At 59.3% G+C, this 18,477-nt stretch overlaps 1 protein-coding gene across 4 annotated transcripts; it reads right to left on the bottom strand.

Moving 5' to 3' along the window:
* Positions 1 to 1,305: 1,305 nt before the first annotated feature.
* STMN3 (stathmin 3) lies at positions 1,306 to 14,730 on the bottom strand. 4 transcript variants are annotated; one of them, XM_025398250.1, is made up of 5 exons: positions 14,080 to 14,730; positions 5,674 to 5,769; positions 5,177 to 5,352; positions 3,593 to 3,784; positions 1,306 to 3,034 (listed from the first exon to the last, which is right to left on the bottom strand). In XM_025398250.1, exons 1-5 carry the CDS (start codon positions 14,096 to 14,098, stop codon positions 2,951 to 2,953), a joined length of 567 nt encoding a protein of 188 aa, XP_025254035.1. In that variant the 5' UTR covers positions 14,099 to 14,730; the 3' UTR covers positions 1,306 to 2,950. The 4 variants fall into 4 exon arrangements, with proteins under 4 accessions (XP_025254035.1, XP_025254036.1, XP_025254034.1 ...); XM_025398251.1 differs by having other exon boundaries at positions 1,306 to 3,010; XM_025398249.1 differs by lacking the exon at positions 14,080 to 14,730 and adding an exon at positions 13,328 to 13,516 and having other exon boundaries at positions 1,306 to 3,010.
* Between the last annotated feature and the right edge of the window lie 3,747 nt (positions 14,731 to 18,477).

Here is an 18,477-nt window from a genome sequence, read left to right as displayed (position 1 = left end):
ATTTTTTTTTTTTTTTTTTTTTTTGAGACAGAGTCTTGTTCTGCCACCCAGGCTGGAGTGCAGTGACATGATCTCGGCTCACTGCAGCCTCTGCCTCCCGGGTTCAGGCGATTCTCCTGCCTCAGCCTCCCGAGGAGCTGGGACTACAGGCGCCCGCCACCACGCCCGGCTAATTTTTTGTATTTTTAGTAGAGATGGGGTTTCACCGTGTTAGCCAGGATGGTCTTGATCTTCTGACCTCGTGATCCACCCGCCTCGGCCTCTGAAAGTGCTGGGATTATAGGCGTGAGCCACCGTGCCTGGCCAATTTTGTATTTTTAGTAGAAACGGGGTTTCACCATGTTGGTCAGGCTGGTCTTGAATTCCTGACCCCAGGTGATCCGCCCACCTCAGCCTCCCAAAGTGCTGGGATTACAGGCCTGAGCCACCACACCCGGCCCAGAACGTCTTTTTACTTTTTATTACTCCATCCCCCATCCTGGGTCCAGACCTGTGATAGTGAACAACCGGCTGTCTAGAGGTGAGTGGGGCGAGTGGGGCGAGTGGGGTGAGTGGGGTGAGTCCAGAGAACAGTGAGGTGCAGCCCCAGGGGTCTCGTAGCACCCGCCCCCATGTCAGGAAGTCCCACAGCCTAGAGGCTCCAGCCTCAGAGGCGGACGTAGGACCTGCCCTTTCCTCCTGAGCAGCGGGCCAGAGTCCTGAACAACAGGAAGCCCCTGAGGAGAGCTCTGCCCTGAGGGAGGGCAGGGGGCCCCCGCCAGCCCCACCCACAGCAGCGGGCCCTCCCCCCATCACCCTGATGCCTCACCCCTTGGATTCCAGAGAGGAAAGTGGGCTTTTGTGTAGTTTACATGCTCATATCTTTTTTTTTTGAAACGGAGTCGCCCAGGCTGGAGTGCGGTGGCGCGATCCTCCCAGGTTCCCGCCATTCTCCTGCCTCAGCCTCCCGAGTAGCTGGGACTACAGGCGCCTGCCACCATGCCCGGCTAATTTTTTGTATTTTTGGTAGAGACGAGGTCTCACCATGTTAGCCAGGATGGTCTCGATCTCCTGACCTCGTGATCCACCTGCCTCGGCCTTCCAAAGTGCTGAGATTACAGGCGTGAGCCCCCACAACCGGCCTGACATGCTCATATGTTAAAATCACCACTGTCACTAGAACAATTCATAATCATGGTGATAAAATAAGATTTATAACCAGCTTCAGTCAGGAGATACACACAGAGCAGATCCTCACTCCCAGACAGGGAGCCTGCAGCTGCCCCCGAGCCCACAGGTGCAGGACACACACAGACAGTTCAACCATGTCTTAAACACACAGGTGTTTATTGTTCATTTGATTTAATTTTTAAGTTCACTTTACTACGTGGATGAGATGGGTGCATATTACACTAGGCTTTCGCTATGAGAGCTGCCACCGTGAGGAGAATCCCAGCCCTCAGTTCTGCTTCCCTTTCTGAGTCCCACAAAAGCCACATGTGGGCAGCCTTGGGTTCCCATCCCAGCTGGCTGCTCCCTCTGGGGCTGTCTCGGTGGGGAGAGGGAGATGGGGCAGTGGGTCCCTGCTGACCCCTGAGCCCTGCAGGGGTCAGGATCCTCCCATAGTCCCTGGTGTGGCCCTGGAAGACGCTGGCAGTGCCTGGCCAAGGCCTCCCGCAGGATGGAAGCTGAGGGCCCTGGCTCTGGGTCCTAAGAGAACTCAGCTGCCCCCTTCACATTTTACAGCAATGGGCCAGGCAGCAGCTTTGGGATGGGGCTTCCGTGGGGAAGTGGGGGATGCTGCAGTGGTACAAAGACAGCCTCCCCTACCCCTGTCCTCCAGATGACCGTCCTCCAAGGCCAGCACTGGGCATCCAAGGGAGAGAAGGAACCCAGCCCAGAAGGTGTGGGCAGGAGAGGCCTGGAGTCAGGCCTCGACCCACAGCCCCCTCTGGGTGCCGAGTGGGAAGGGTGTGGGGGGTGGCTTGTGAACCTTACCCGCTGCCCTTCCAACCCTGGATCTGTGGGCAGCAGTCCCACAAAATCCCCCTTAGGGCTCCCTGAGGAGGACTTGTGGCTGCCACTTCCACCAGGGCAGAGGGCACAGGGGGGGCCAGCACTCCAAAGGGCTCTAGGCCGGGTCTTTCAAGGACATCCGCAAAGCCCTGGTGGGGAGGGCGGCGGGACTGTCTCACCGAGGCGCCTGGGCCAGAGGCTCTTTGGAACTCTTGCACTGCTGAGTGGGGGACTGTCCATGCTGCCCACAACCTCTAGACCACGGCAGCCTGCTCATGGGCCCCTGGCAGAGAATGCCCACTCCCCAGCAGACTCAGGGCAGGCCGCCAACTGCAGGCTTCCAGGAAGGCCCAGGGTGTCCACCTCAGGCCAGGCGGTCTCAGAGGACCCCTGTGCAACCACATTAAGGAGAGCTGCAGCCCCCACCCACCTGCCTGCCAGTTCAACAAGCTCCCGCTTAACACGCAGGCTCCCAGGCACCATCACCCCCCCTCCCCCGTTGCCCCTCCCGCATGGGGAGCCCCTTCCCCTTGGAAAGACAGCAGGTACCGTAGCCTCGCCTGTTGGCCAGGGGCGCCGGCTCAGAGGACCTGCCCTGACCTGCACATGCTGACCAGACAGCCCAGTGTAAGGACCTGCGATCCCACACCACCGCCCTGTGGTTACCACGGTCACCACCACCTCTCTCACAAGGCCCCCGGGGGACCCAGCCTCGCCCGGCCTGGTGTCTGCACCGAGGGACCGCGTCTCACGCCCGGCGGCTCCTGCAGGGGAAGCCGTGGTCAGCGACTCACCACGAGGACAGGGCGGGGCAGCTGAGTGCAGAAGAGAAGCATGAAGCTGGGGCGTGGGTGGGGGAGGAGGAACAAAAGTTGCATCTAGACAGAGGTGAACGAAACAAAACCGAAACCCGAACGTGTTCTGTCGCAGGATGGGCGCCGCCCGTCCCGGGCCCTTAGCCCGACATCTCCTCTCGCTGCTCCTTGTTCCTGCGCACCTCGGCCGCGTGCAGCTCCTGCGGGACAGGGGGCGGGAGGGCCTGAGGGCGGCGGTGGCTTGGGGTGACTCCGGGAACCCGCAGGCGCGCAGGCCTTGGCGCCCTGGCACCCGCCCGGCCTCATCTGGGCTGGCCTCCGGCGGGACCCTGAATTGAGGGGGCGGGAGCACCGGGGAGGCCGAGAGCAGGGCCGGGGCCCAAGGACGGGTTTCCGGGGAGCTGGCTGGGCCCCGCTTCTAGCTCGTACCGGAGCCGAGCTTCCTCCAGAGCACTTTCAATATAATGAATTTAGCCATCTAGTACTGCGGCTAGTGACTGTCCCACCGGGGGCAGACTCTGGACCTGCTTCTTGCGCTGCTGGGACGCCCAGTAAACACAGGATGAGCCCCCGACCCCCACCCCAGCGCAGGGCCTCCGGGTCCCCGGCCCCGCTCTGCGCCCCTCCGAGCTCCGCCCGAGCCCCGCCCCCGCCCAGTGCCCCGCCCCCTGTTGGCTACTAGCCCCGCCCCACCCCCGTCCGGTCCAGTCCCGCTCCTCCAAGCTCCGCCCCCTCCCCGCCTTCTGCCCGCCCCGAGCCCCGCCCCGGCCCCGCCCCCGCACCTTCTCGCGCAGCCGCTCGCGCAGGGCGGCCAGGTGCGCCTCGCGGATCTCCTTGCTGAGCTCCATCTTGTAGTTGAGCTTCTCCTCCGCCTGCCGGCTGAAGTTGCTGTTCTCCTCCAGTGCCTTGTGCAGCACCTCGCGCTCGTGCTCGCGCCGCTCCGCCAGCTGCTTCAGCACCTGCGCCTCCTGCGTCTGTGTGGGGCGGGCGGGCGCGCGTGAGCGGCGACCCCGGGCCCTGCCAGGCCGGACTCCTCCTCCCTGCTCTCCGCCTTCCGCCCGGCGCCCGCTCGCCGCACCCGGCGCCTCCACCTGCCCAGGCCTCAGTGGGTGCCGGGACCCCCGGGCGCTGCCCTGTGGTCGCGCTCCGCCGCCCCCGCCCCTGCCTCGCGCGCGGGTCCCGCGGTTCTGGCTGCGCCCAGGGCGCCCGCCGTGTCCTGCCGCCACTGCACACCCTGCACTGCGCGTCTCCGCCTCCAAGGACCAGCAGCGCAGGAAACCCTAACCTTGTGGGCGGTCTCTGAGCTTTCTTCCTCAGACATCCGCCCACTGAGCAGAGGAGCTGCTTGTTACACACCGGGTTCCGAGCTCCCAATTAGGTGCCCAGGAGCGGAGGAAGGGTCCCCAGGGGTGCTGGGGGAGGAGCCGGCTGGCGACCCCTGGAAGGAGAGCAGAGCAGCAGGACCCGTGCCGACGAGCCAGTCCCTACTAGTCAGCCCTGCGAACCCTGGTCCCTGGTCTCACCAGGAAGGGAACAGAGCCGCCTCCCCTGCCCAGTGCGGTGGCCTCCAGGGTGGCACTCCCAAAAAGGACATTTTAATCTCTGTTCCAGTCTCAGAGGGGCTGGTGGGAGGGGAGGCTGCAGGGAGGGGACCTGGAGCCCACACCCACCTCTCCCGGGGCCCCTCAGCCCTCCAGCAAGCCTCAGGGTCTTCATATGAGGCCCTCCTCCTGCTTCTCTGTCTCGGAGAGGGATGCCCCACCCGACGTCCCCAGGGCGCCTCTGGGGACCATCCCCTAGCATCCTGCTGGCCATGACAAGGGTGCCTCCCACTGCCACCAGAGGCTCCTGCTCCTTCCAGCTGGCCGCCGCCTCGGAACCCTTCCTCCTCTCCCTCCCATTCTTTTTTGTTTTTTGAAATGGAGTCTTGCCCTGTTGCCCAGGCTGGAGTGCAGTGGTGCAGTCTCAGCTCATGCATCCTTCCCGTCTTGGGTTCAAGCAATTCCCCTGCCTCAGACTCCCTAGTAGGTGGGGTTACAGGTGCGTGCCGCCACACCTGGCCAATTTTTGTATTTTTAGTAGAGACGGGGTTTCACCATGTTGGCCAGGCTGGTCTTGAACTCCTTAGCTCAAGTAATCTGCCTGCCTCAGCCTCCCAAAGTTCTGGGATTACAGGCGTGAGCCACCGCACCCGGCCTCTCCTCATCCCATTCCTCTCTCTCAGGAAGCGGCCCAGGGAGCTACAGCCCCTCCCGCCCCAGGCCGAGGCGCTGACCAAACCCCCCGGGAGCATCCTGAGTCTTGCAGGCCCTGTCCCCGTGGGCCACCTCCGTCGAAACTCCTGGGGGGGTGGGAGGACTCCTTGCCTTCCTCCGCTCCTCAGCTGCCTCCAGCCGCTTTTGCAGCTCCTCCAGGGAGGTGTCCTTCTTCTTGGGTGGAGAGGAGAGCATAGGGCTCTCTGGGGACAGGTCAGAAGGGGACTTGAGGATGACCTCGAAGCTCTGGCCAGAGGCCCGCTTGTCCAGCTGCTTCACCTCCATGTCTGCAAGACCAGAGTAGAGCTTCAGAGGCCCGGCCAGAGCATGGCGTGGGCTGAGCGGGATGCTCCCGGCACACATCCAACCCCAGGGCTGGGTGAGAGCAGGTGGCTGCTCCCGCAGGAATCCCAGGCCTCAGCCCCCACGATGGGCCCCTTCCCCCCAGAACCTCCCTCTCCGTAGGCAGCCAGGCTGGGAGTTCAGAGACTGTGGGAGGCCAGGGAAAAGGTGAGGTGCGTAGGCACTGCAGGGTAGGGCTAACTTTTTGTACTTTTAGTGGAGACGGGGTTTCACCCTGTTAGCCAGGATGGCAGCCGGGCACTCACCCCCATACTGGTAGATGGTGTTGGGGTGCGGCTGTGTGTAGAAGCAGGAGCAGATGAGTGACAGCACCGACAGCTCCTTCATCTTCTCCTTGTAAGCTGTGGGCACAAGGCTAGGCTGAGCAAGCGCCACTGGGGCCTGCCCACCTGGGGCCCCATTTTTCCCCATGGCTGCCTCTGGCATGTCTCTGTGAGACACGGAGCTGCCCAGCACGCTCTCGTGTGTCTCCACACCGCCGGCCCCTTCGTCTCTCCTCCAGCTCTCTTGCTTCCAGACGCTGGCGCTGTCTCCGTGGTGTGCCCCCTGCTCTGTCTCTCTCGCCTTCCGCCTCTCCCCGCTTTTCCTCTGTCTCGGCATTAATGTCTGTCCCATCTTGCACACTGACTTGTTTCTCCATCCTCCTCCCTGCCTGCTGTGGTCTGAATGTTTCCATTCCCCAGAACTCATGTGTTGAAATAGTAACCCCAAGGTGCCGGTATGTGGAGGTGGGGCACTGGGAGGGAATTAGGCCATGAGGATAGAGCCGTCCTGAGTGGTCCCAGAGGGGGGCTTCAGAGAACTCCCTCACCCTTCCATCATGTGAGGACACAGCCAGAAGATGCCACCTGTCTATGTACCAGGAGGCGAGACCTCTCCAGGCACCAAAGCTGCCGGCACCTTGATCCTGTACTTTCTGGCCTCCAGAGCTGTGGGAAGTAAGTTCCTGTCGTCTATAAACCACTCAGTCTCAGGCACCCGCACAGACTGACAAAGTCCCTGCCTCTGCCTGTCTGGGTCTCTGTTTACCTTCTGTCTGTCTGACTCTGTCACTGTCGTCGTATCTTTCCGTGTCTCGGGGGTAGCCCCTGACTCTGTCTCTTTCTCTGAGTGCATCTTTCTGTAATTCCTTGTCACTGTGTGTCTTTCTGACCCTTACCTCCCTCTGCGCCACTACTTCCCTCTCCCCTCCTCCTCCCTCCCGCTCCCTCACCAGCTCAAGCAGGCAAGAGTAACTCATGACAGGACCAGCACAGAGGCGAACCCTCTGCGGGCAGCACTTTCCTGGGCTGTAAACCTGGATGAAGCCCTCAGACCCTTCTTTCTCCTTCCTGATGATCGTGTGGTCACCCCGAGATGAAGCCAGGCCCTCTCCAGGCACATGCTCTCTGCCCATTTAGGGCTGGGCCTGGGCCACTGATGCCACCAAGAACCAAGGGAGGGCAGCTGTCCAGTCAGCCCCACAGCCAGGCCTCTTGCCCATTCAGGTCAAACAAGTGCCCACCAGCCAGTGTCCCTGCTGCCCAACCCAAACCAGAAGTAAGCCGGGCTGCTGTAGCCGTGTGCCCTGTCAGGGGAAGGGGAAGGTGTCTGCTCTCGCAGTGAACATAATTTAGCTCTTTTGGTCTATTCAGGGCGAGCCTCGCTCCTAAACAGACACTCTGGCCCGGTTTCTCACTAGTGCTCAACAATCATCTTGGCTGGGCGCAGTGGCTCACACCTGTAATCCCAGCACTTTGGAAGGCCGAGGCAGGTGGAACACCTGAGGTCAGGAGTTTGAGACTAGCCTGACCAACATGGTGAAACCCGATCTCTACTAAAAATACAAAAATTAGCCAGGCGTGGTGGCAGGCACCTGTAATCCTAGCTACCTGAGAGGCTGAGGCAGGAGAATCGCTTGAACCTGGGAGGCAGAGGTTGCAGTAAACCAAGCTTGTGCCATTGCACTCCAGCCTGGGCGACAGTGAGACTCTGTCTCAAAACAGAAAGAAAAAGAAAGAGGGAGAGGGAGAGGGAGGGAGGGGGAGAGAGAGAGAGACAGAGAAGGAAATGAAGAGAGGAGGGAGGGAGGGAGGGAAAGAGGGGAGGGGAGGGGAGGGGAGGGGAGGGGAGGGAACGGGAGAGGAGACAAAGGGAGACACAAGGCAGAAGTAATCAACCTTTCATGGTGAGCTGGGTCTTCCTGTGACAGTGCAGAGAACAGTCTGTCCTGGTCTAAATTTCCTAGTGACCTACACTTTTCTGGACAGAGCAGCACAGAGCCCAAGAGGGTGTAAGGAGGAACAGAAAGGAATCCCAGGGTGGACAGGCCCGCGTGAGAGCCTCTGGGGGAAGGATGGAGCCTTTGAGCCAGGAAGCGGGAAGCGAGGCGAAGCTACCTGTCTTGCTTATCGTCTTCAGGGAGGGAAGTGGAGGGGGACCGGGTGGGGAAGCCTCACAGGGGACTTTGACCTCACTTGTCAAATTTTATTTTATTTTATTTTTTCCTTTTTGAGACAGAGTCTCACTCTGTCGCCCAGGCTGGAGTGTAGTGGTGCGATCTCGGCTCACTGCAACCTCCGCCTCCCGGGTTCACGCCATTCTCCTGCCTCAGCCTCCCGAGTAGCTGGGACTACAGGCGCCCGCCACCTCGCCCGGTTAATTTTTTTGTACTTTTAGTAGAGATGGGCTTTCACTGTGTTAGCCAGGACGGTCTCGATCTCCTGACCTCGTGATCCGCCCACCTTGGCCTTCCAAAGTGCTGGGATTACAGGCGTGAGCCACCACGCCCGGCCATCAAGTTTTATTTTTTCACATGCAAAATCCATTCATGTATTTTTTATTAAAAGTTAATTTATTTTATTTTGAGACAGAGTCTTGCTCTGTCGCCAGGCTGCAGCACAGTGGTGCGATCTTGGCTCACTGCAACCTCCGCCTCCCAGGTCGAACCGATTCTCCTGCCTCAGCCTCCCGAGTAGCTGGGACTACAAGCGCCTGCCATGCCTGGCTAATTTTTGTAGTTTTAGTAGAGATGAGGTGTCACCATGTTGGCCAGAATGGTCTTGATCTCCTGACCTCATGATCCGCCCGCCTCAGCCTCCCGAAGTGCTGGGATTACAGGTGTGAGCCACCGCACCTGACCTACTTTATTTTTTAGAGACAGGACTGTACTCCGTTACCCATGCTGGAGTGTAGGGCGCAGCTGTGCAGTTCACTGCAGCTTTGAACTTCTGGGCTTGACTGATCCTTCCACCTCAGTAGCTGGGACTGCAGGTGCACGCCAGCACACCAGCTTTTTTTTTCTCTTTTTTCAATCTCAGCTCACTGCAAATTCCGCCTCCTGGGTTCAAGAGATTCTCCTGCCTCAGCCTCCTGAGTAACTGGGATTACAGGCACGTGCCACCATGCCCGGCTAATGTTTGTGTTTTTAGTAGAGACGGGTTTCGCCATGTTGGTCAGGCTAGTCTCAAGCTGCCACGCCCGCCCGGCCTACACACCAGCTTTAAAAAAAAAAAAAAATGTCGTAGTGGTACCGAGGCTGGGCGCGGTGGCTCACGCCTGTAATCCCAGCACTTTGGGAGGCCAACGTGGGCGGATCACGAGGTCAGGAGTTCAAGACCAGCCTGACCAACATGGTGAAACCCCATCTCTGCTAAAAATACAAAAATTAGCCGGGCAAGGTGGCAGGCACCTGTAGTGCCAGCTACTCGGGAGGCTGAGACAGGAGAATCGCTTGAACCTGGGAGGCAGAAGTTGCAGTGAGCTGAGATTTTGCCACCACACTCCAGCCTGGGTGACAGAGTGAGACTCCATCTCAAATGTATATGTATATATAGTAGCGCTGTGTTGCCCAGGCTGGTCTTTTTTTTTTTTTTTTTTTTTTTTTTTTTTGAGACGGAGTCTTGCTCTGTCGTCCAGGCTGGAGTGCAATGGCCAGATCTCAGCTCACTGCAAGCTCCGCCTCCCGGGTTTACACCATTCTCCTGCCTCAGCCTCCCGAGTAGCTGGGACTACAGGCGTCTGCCACCCCTCCCAGCTAGTTTTTTGTATTTTTTTAGTAGAGACGGGGTTTCACCATGTTAGCCAGGATGGTCTTGATCTCCTGACCTCGTGATCTGCCCGTCTCGGCCTCCCAAAGTGCTGGGATTACAGGCTCGAGCCACTGCGCCCAGCCGCCCAGGCTGGTCTTGAACTCCTGGCCTCAAGGGATCCTCCCACCTCAGCCTCCCAAAGTACTAGGATTATAGGTGTGAGCCACAGTACCTAGCCGATTAAAAATTAATTTTAAAAAGGAGGATGTGATGAGGGAGTTAGAGGGTGTGCCAGCCACGTGTTCCACAGCAGCAGGTCAGGAGACGTTGGGGACATTTAGAGGAGCTGAGGAGATGGCCAGCCCTGTGCTCAGGAGGGCAGGGGAGGGAGAGAGCAAGAGGGAGTTTGGGCTGGGGCAGAACACAGCCGGGTCCTGAGAGAGGAGAGGAAGGCAAGGACATGGCCCCTCCAGGCCTGACTCTGCCAGCAACCAGCTCCCTGTCAGCAGACTCCAGGCCCCTATCCTTCAGATCATCCTTCCTTATCATATATCCAAAACTCTGAATGTGGCCAGGCGCAGTGGCTCACGCCTGTGATCCCAGAACTTTGAGAGGCTGAGGCAGGAGGATAGCTTGAGAACAGGAGTTTGAGACCAGCCTAGGCAACATGGTGAAACCGCATCTCTACTAAAAATACAAAAATTAGCCGGGTGTGGTGGCACACGCCTGTGGTCCCAGCTACTCAGGAGGCTGAGGCATGAGAATCACTTGAGCCTGGAAGGCGGAAGTTGTAGTGAGCGGAGATCGCGCCACTGCGCTCCAGCCCGGGCAACACAGCGAGACTGTCTCAAAAAACAAAAACCGGAATGTGTTTACCATAAAGGTCAGAAAACGTGATTAACAGCTGCTCGAAGCCCCTGTCTGCCCTGAGCCTGTGGGAGTGAGGCCTACCCTGTGGTCTGGCTACAGGGAGGAAGGGCAGGCAGATTGGAGGGGGCAGGAGAGCAGGTCAGGAATTGGCCAACTCTGGAGAGAGCGACCAAGAGGAAGTCTGCACCCAGGGCAGGGCTGGCCAGGAGCGAGGTGGGACATTGGACCAGTATTTTCAGAGCTAGTGAGGCTTAAAGAGCATGTCGCCGGGCGCGGTGGCTCACGCCTGTAATCCCAGCACTTTGGGAGGCCGAGGCGGGCGGATCACAAGGTCAGGAGATCGAGACCACGGTGAAACCCCGTCTCTACTAAAAATACAAAAAATTAGCCGGGCGCGGTTGTGGGCGCCTGTAGTCCCAGCTACTCGGGAGGCTGAGGCAGGAGAATGGCGTGAACCCGGGAGGCGGAGCTTGCAGTGAGCCGAGATCGCGCCACTGCACTCCAGCCTGGGCGACAGAGCGAGACTCTGTCTCAAAAAAAAAAAAAAAAAAAAAAAAAAGAGCATGTCTACGGCCTCTTATTGCAGAGGGAGGATGCCGAGGCCCCAGACCCATCCAGGCCACCTCTTCACAGACACAGCGGGTGCCAGGGAAGCTCCTGCCCAGAGCCTCGAGGCATTGCTCCCAATCTCTCTCTCTCTTTCTTTTTTCTTTTCTTTTTTTTCTTTCTTTAGACAGGGTCTCGCTCTGTCACCCAGGCTGGAGTGCAATGGCACAGTCTCGGCTCACTGCAACCTATGCCTCCCCAGTTCAAGTGATTCTCCTGCCTCAGCCTCCCGAGTAGCTGGAATTACAGGCGCATGCCACCATGCCCAAATAATTTTTTGTATTTTTAGTAGAAATGAGGTTTCACCATGTTGGCCAGGCTATTCTTAAACTCCTGACCTCAGGTAATCCACCCACCTCGGCCTCTCACAGTTCTGGGATTACAGGTGCGAGCCGCCACGCCTGGCCCCTCTGTCTCTTTTGATTCCCTTCTTTCTCACTCACCTCCCATCTTTCCCCTTCACTGACTTCAGGGAGTTACAGACGATTCTTGCCATGAGCTGGGCTGGTTTTGTCTCCCTGCTTCTCTTTGTACTAAACATTAGATACCGAGGAAATGCGGATTGGCCTTTTGGATGATTCGTCAGCAGGAGTCAGAAAAAGGTACTTGGTTGGCCTCAAGCAGCAGCTATAGTGGTGCCCACTCCCAGGGTCACAGCAGGCTATAGTGGTGCCCACTCCCAGGGTCACAGCAGCTATAGTGGTGCCCACTCCCAGGGTCACACCTCAAAGCCACGCCTCCCTCCTGCCCAGCTGGGTGCCCTTATCAGCCCTCCTTCTTCTTCTTCTTCTTCGTCTTCCTCTTCTTCTTTCTTTCTTGTTTTCCAGAAGGAGTGTCTCCTCTTGCTGCCCAGGCTGGGGTGCAATGGCACAATCTCAGCTCACTGCAGCCTCCCCCTCCCTGGGTTCAAGCAATTCTCCTACCTCAGGCTCCCAAGTAGCTGGGATCACAGGAATGTGTCACCACACCTGGCTAATTTTGTACTTTTAGCAGAGAGAGAGGTTTCACCATGTTGGCCAGGCTAGTCTCGAACTCTTCACCTCAGTTTATCCACCAGCCTCAGCCTCTCAAAGTGCTGGGATTACAGGCGTGAGCCTATCAGCCTCACTTCTACCCTCAGAGGAGGAATGGAGGCTCAGAGCGGGCAAGTGTTCCACCCAGCATCACACAGCGCGCCGGGTGAGAGCCTGATCATGAGCCTGGGCCTGACTGCAGGCTCCTGTTGGGAGCTCACGGAGATGGGGGTCTGTCCAGAACTGAGAGGCCAGGGGACCACAGTGGCCTCCGACCCCTGGAGGGCCCTGGAGGCTGCTGCTGGCTCCCGCCCGGGGCAAATGGAGGTCACTGTCACCCAGGGTGCCTCTCATGGTGCCAGGAGCCCAGCAGGGCGGGAGCCACCAGCCGATTTGCCTTTCCCTGGGCAGGAAACTCAGAAATGTGGCTACACATTCAGGCTGCCTGGCTTGCGGTGAGCACTCATCTCTTATCAGGCAAGCAGCCAAGCACCTTTCCTGAAATATTGAGGCCTCAGAACAAGCCCCAGGGGAGGTGCCAGCACTGTCATCTCCACCCAGATAAGGAAACCCAGGTCCTGAGAGGTTATGCAGCTCCCACAAGACCACAGGGCTGGCGGAGGTCAGACTCTGGGTTGCAGAAGGATAATGTGAGCAGAGACCACAAAAGAGTGAGGAGCGGCGTACCCGGATGCCCAAACGGCCTCCCCTTCCCAGCTCAGCACCAGGAACCGAGCCCGTGGGGAGGGACCGTCAGGGAAAGGCTGTCAGGAAGGGCAGGAGGCGGCCCTGGAGAGGACAGAGCTGCCCTCAGAGGCCGGAGGGGAGTCCCCTCTGCTGAGAGCCTCCCAGGATCCCTGGGGGTGTCCGGGAGGAGGCGGAGGGAGGAGGCGCAGATGGACAGGACTTCCAGAGAGGGTGGGGAGGTGTGGTCGGTGACACACACGGTCCCCTCCTGGCAGGTGGTGAAGTCACCTGGAGCCTCCAAGCCCGTGGGGCCTGAGGGGCGGGGTCAGGTCGGGCACGCGTGGGTGGGCGGAGTTCTGCGCCCGGAGCCAAGGCGGGCACTGGGGAGAGAACAAGTCAGCTCGGGAGGGGACCACGGGGACCCGTCCCGGGGCGGAAGAAAAGGTGGGAGGGAGTGCGGCCGTGGGCGGAGGCGGCGATGGGAAGAAGGTGGGGCCCTTCGTCCCGTCCTCCCGAACGCCGGGCGAAACACGCAGCGGGTTCTGCGGCCTCCGGGCAGAGCAGAGCGTTTCGGGAAGGGCGGGCCCCGCGTCCTCGCGCCCGGGGTCGCCCGGCAGCTCCCCTGCGTCCAGAATCCCCCCACCCCAGGTCTGCGCCCGCCCCTTCGCCTGAGCTCCGCGCGGGATGGGCCGGGAGGCCGGGGTGGGCGCTACCTTCGAAGGCGGTGGGTCCGCCCCGCGGGAGGCGACGGGGGCGGGAGGGGCGGACCCCTCTGGTCTCCGGAGGGTTTGGGAGTCGCAGTCGCCCCTCCCCCATCCGGGCCCCGCGGCGCAAAGGGCAGTGGCTGTTCTGGCCCGAGCAGGTGGCCCGGGCGTCGCGAAGGGTGGTCCCCCAGGCCTCAGCGGTGTGGGGGGAGGGCGCGGTCCCCCTCACTCCGGGCTCGTCCGGGCCTGGCCCGCCCCCCTCGCTCAGCGCCCCCTCCAGCCCCTGCGCTCCACTGGCGCGGGGAGCGCCGGGCCCCCGGCTGGGGCTTTGGCAGAGGGTCCCACCCTCTCCCCGCCTCCCCGCGAAGGCTCAGGCGGACCCAGATCTCGGGTCGCCGGACGCCCCAGGGACTCCGCCCGCACATCGCGAGCGCGCCCACCCGGTCACGAGCCCACGCCCGGGTCTCGGAGCCACCCTGCGGCAGTCCCGCCCTGCGTGCACGCGGGTCCCCCGGGGCGAGGCGCCCCCGCTCGACGTCCGGTCCCGAGCGCTCCCCGGCGCGGAGCCTCGCAGCCCAGCGCCCCACCAGCCCCGCCGGCGCCGCAGACCCCAGCCTCGGGCGGGTCCGACCCAGGCTTGCAATGCGCAGGGTAGGAGAAGGGAAAGCGGCGTCCGCAGCCGGCCCCTGCCCCAGGCGAGGCCAGAAGAGGCCTCTGCTCAGACCCCGCCGCCCTAGAAAGCCCGCGGCCCGGGAGCCTACCCGAAATGGTGCTGGCCATGGTGCTGGTGGCGTTTGGGCCTGCAGAGGCTGGAGAGGCGCGAGTGGCGGCCGGAGCTGCAGACGGCTAGTGCTGCAGTGCCGGGGAGGGGAGGGGAGGGGAGGGGAGGGAGCGAGGGCGGGCGGGAGGCGGGCGCGGCGGGAGAGAGAGAGGGAGAGGGAGCGGGAGGGGGGAAGAGAGAGAGAGTTGGGGGAAGGAGAGAGGGAGACTGCGGGGGCGGGAGGAGGGAGGGAGGAAGAGAGAAAGGAGCAAGCACCTGGCTTCGGGAGGGGCCGCGGCCCTCAGAGGGAGAGGGCGGAGGGGGGTGCGAACTGCAACAAGACCCCCACCCTCCAACCGCTCATGGCGGGACAGCTGCTTCCCCAAATTGGCTTTGTGAGGCCTGAGGGTGGGGTGGGGGTGGAGATGAGCTCCCATTCCCCAGGGCAGGCGGGGAAGGGGCAAGGCAGGAGGGGCAGTTCCCACCCATGGGGTGGGGCTGCAGAGCCCTTCGCGGAGGCTGCTGTAAGCTGGGCTGGTGCCAACAGGGTCCAGGTCTGTGCCTGCCATCAGAGAGGATGCCATGGCCACAGGGGTGGGCGCTGGCCTGGAGGCCTCCAAGGGGCATCTCCCGTGAGCCCAGGGGATGGGCAGGATCTGAGCAGAGAAGAGTGAAAGTGGAGGGGTGAGGCCAGAACAAAGGCTTTGCGCTGAAACAGAGGTGGGCTCCCGCCTCGGCTCTGACGTTCACTCGCTGTGTGGCCCAGGCCAAGGGCAAGCGTCTGACCTCACTGGATCTTTGTTTCTCAGAGTAAGATGAGACAATGAGGCCCCTAGATGATGGAGGAGGGGTGCCAGGGTTGTGTGCACTTAGTGAGTGGGGGGCAACCTATCCTGCCCCTGTCCTCGTAACTCCCAAACGGAAAGCCTGGCAGACAAATGGAGCGTCATTCCCATTGCAGGGATGGAGCCACCGAGGCAGGGAGAAGTGCTTTGCCCTACAAGCAACTAAGTCATAGGGCCAGGAGCAAAACCTTGAAAACCTCAGCAGACTCGCAGAGCCATGAGGCTGGCTCAGCAACACAAAAGCCGGGGGCAAGCCTCAGCTCTAGCAGTGCGCTGGGAGTACCCAAGGCCCGTCACATCCTAGGGTGGCCTGGAGAGTCCTGACCCCTGGTGTGCAAGCCAGCATCGTCCCCGGGACTGTGAGTCTGGTGGAGGTGATGCCCAGGAGGGTGACACTGTGTGGCTCAGAGGTACCCTTAAGACAGGAAGATCATCAGGCAGGCCCTGACCTCATCACAGGAGCCCTTTAAAAGCAGTTTCCTTTGCCTGGTTGAAGAAATTGGGGGATCAAAGCAAAGAAGGTTCTCTGCTGTTGAGACGAGGGGACACGTGGCAAGGATCTGAGAACTGCTCCCGGCCAACAGCCAGCAAGACGACAAGACCTTAACCGCAAGGAAGTGAGTTCTGCCAACAAGAAGAGAATGGGCTTGGAGGCAGGTTTGACCCCAGGGCCTCCACACAAGAACTCAGCCCAGCTGCCCACTTGGTTTCAGCCTTGGGATACTAAGAATTAGGAGGTAATAAATGAGGGTTGTTTTAAGCTGTTGGGTTTGTGGTGATTTGCTATGAAGCCATATCGAACTAATATACACACAGAGGTGCTGGCCCCTGGGCTATTCCTAGGAACACACCTAGGAAGGAGGAGGAAGGGCGGAGAGGCACACAGAGCTGCCCAACACAGCAGCCGCGTCCTCCCTGTTGGCCACCACAGTGGCAGTTGGGGATGGTCAGCATCCTTCAGGCAGACTCCAGCCCTGGGTGCTGGAACTCAGGTGCTAAGGATCAAGAGTAGCCCTCTCTGGGACCTCCAGAGTCTTCTCATGTGGGTGGGGCAGGACCCACCCCGTCAGGCTCAGAGCACTGCAATGCCTCACACTCATTGTGACTCTGACCAGGCCCTCTCTGAGCCTCTGTGTCCTCATCTGGAGCACAGGGACCAGGTGTGTGGAAGCCCATGGCATAGCGCCAGGAACACAGTAGATGGGCACAGTGTGCACTAGCAGGCACACACAACAGGGGTACTGACGGTCAGCACCCTAGCAGGCACACACAACAGGGGTACTGACGGTCAGCACCCTAGCAGGCACACACAACAGGGGTACTGACGGTCAGCACCCTAGCAGGCACACACAACAGGGGTACTGACGGTCAGCACCTTAGCAGGCACATGCAACAGAGGTACTGACTGTTAGCTGTACTGACTGTCAGCATGCTAGCAGGCATACACAGTGGCTGTACTGACAGCAGGCACACAATAGGTGTACTGTTAGTGCATTAACAAACACACACAATAGCTGTACTGACTGCCCCAATATAGTGCCAGGTCTTGGAGCAGATTTTGACTTCTCACCAAGATCAAATGCAGAAAGTGCATGAGCATTTCAAAGATGTTTTTCACATGCACACTAGTGCTAATTAAAAAAAATGTTTTGGGCTGGGCGCGGTGGCTCACACCTATAATCCCAGCACTTTTTGAGGCCAAGATGGGCGGATCACAAGGTCAGGAGATCGAGACCATCCTGGATAACAAGGTGAAACCCCGTCTCTACTAAAAATACAAAAAATTAGCCAGGCGTGGTGGCGGGCGCCTGTAGTCCCAGCTACTTGGGAGGCTTAGGCGGGAGAATGGCGTGAACCCGGAAGGCAGAGCTTGCAGTGCACCACTGCACTCCAGTCTGGGTGACAGAGGGAGACTTCGTCTCAAAAAAAAAAAAAATGTTTTGGCTGGGTGCCGTGGCTCACACCTGTGATTCCAACACTTGGGAGGCCAAGGTGGGCAGATCACCTGTGGTCAGGAGTTTGAGACCAGCCTGGCCACCATGGTAAAACCCCATCTATCCTAAAAATACAAAAATTAGCCAGGTGTGGTGGCAGATGCCTGTAATCTCAGCTACTTGGGAGGTTGAAGCAGGAGAATCACTTGAACCAGGGACGGGGAGGTTCCAGTGAGCCAAGATCATACCACTGCACTCCAGCCTGGGCGACAACAGCAACACTCTGTCTCAAAAATATGTATATATATATATTTTTCATAAAGTGTGACTTTTATCAGACCTCTGCACTCTTGAAATTAACCCTGGCTTGGCTGGGTGTGGTGGCTCACGCCTGTAATCTTAACACTTTGGGAGGCTGAGGCAGGCGGATCACAAAGTCAGGAGTTCAAGACCAGCCTGACCAACATGGTGAAACTTCATCTCTACTAAAAATACAAAACTTAGCCGGGTGTGGTGGCTGGCGCCTGTAATCCCAGTTACTCAGGAGGCTGAGGAAGCAGAATCGCTTGAACCTGGGAGGTGGAGGTTGCAGGGAGCCGAGATTGCACCACTGCACTCCAGCCTGGGTGACAGAGCAAGACTCTGTCTCAAAAAAAAAAAAAAGAAAAGAAAAGAAAAAGAAATTAACCCTGGCTCCTAGGAGGAGCCCTATACCTCAACAGAACACTCAGTCATTCAACAGACATCTGTCAAGCACCTGCTGTATGCTGGAGCTGTGGCTACATCAGCAATTAGAGGAGGAGGGCAAGGGTACAGGAGTTCCTGACTGCCCAAGGCCAGAATGCTCCTCTAGCAGCTGGCAAGGAGCAGATGACTCAGACTTCAGTTCAGTCCACAGGACAGCCTTTTCTGGTCACTGCTTTTAGGTGATGGAGTGTGTGGCAGCAAAAGGTAAAACTCCTGGCTCCTGGGCAGACTCTGGGCAATCTGCTCAACGCCCTGTGCCTCATTTTTTCACACAGAAAGTGTGGACAATGAGAGGACTTATCTGGCTCACACCTGTAATCCCAGCACTGTAGGAGGCTGAGGTGGGTGGATCACCCGAGGTCAGGAGCTCGAGACCAGCCTGGCCAACGTGGTGAAACCCTGTCTCTACTAAAAATACAAAAATTAGGCAGGCATGGTGGCAGGTGCCTGTAATCCCAGCTACTTGAGAGGCTGAGGCAGAATTGCTTGTACCCCGGAGGCAGAGGTTGTAGTGAGCCAAGATTGTGTCACTGCACTCCAGCCTGAGGGACAAGAGCAAAACTTAGTCTCAAAAAAAAAAAAAAAGAGGCCGGGCGCGGTGGCTCAAGCCTGTAATCCCAGCACTTTGGGAGGCCGAGATGGGCGGATCACGAAGTCAGGAGATCGAGACCATCCTGGCGAACACAGTGAAACCCCGTCTCTACTAAGAAATACAAAAAATAGCCGGGCGAGATGGCGGGCGCCTGTAGTCCCAGCTACTCGGGAGGCTGAGGCCGGAGAATGGCGTGAACCCGGGAGGCGGAGCTTGCAGTGAGCTGAGATCCGGCCACTGCACTCCAGCCTGGGCGACAGAGCGAGACTCCGTCTCAAAAA

This window comes from Theropithecus gelada, chromosome 10 (assembly GCF_003255815.1).
Source record: "Theropithecus gelada isolate Dixy chromosome 10, Tgel_1.0, whole genome shotgun sequence".
NCBI lineage: Eukaryota > Metazoa > Chordata > Mammalia > Primates > Cercopithecidae > Theropithecus > Theropithecus gelada.
Note: the sequence above shows the minus strand (reverse complement) of the source record. Positions and strands in the feature narration are given on the sequence as shown.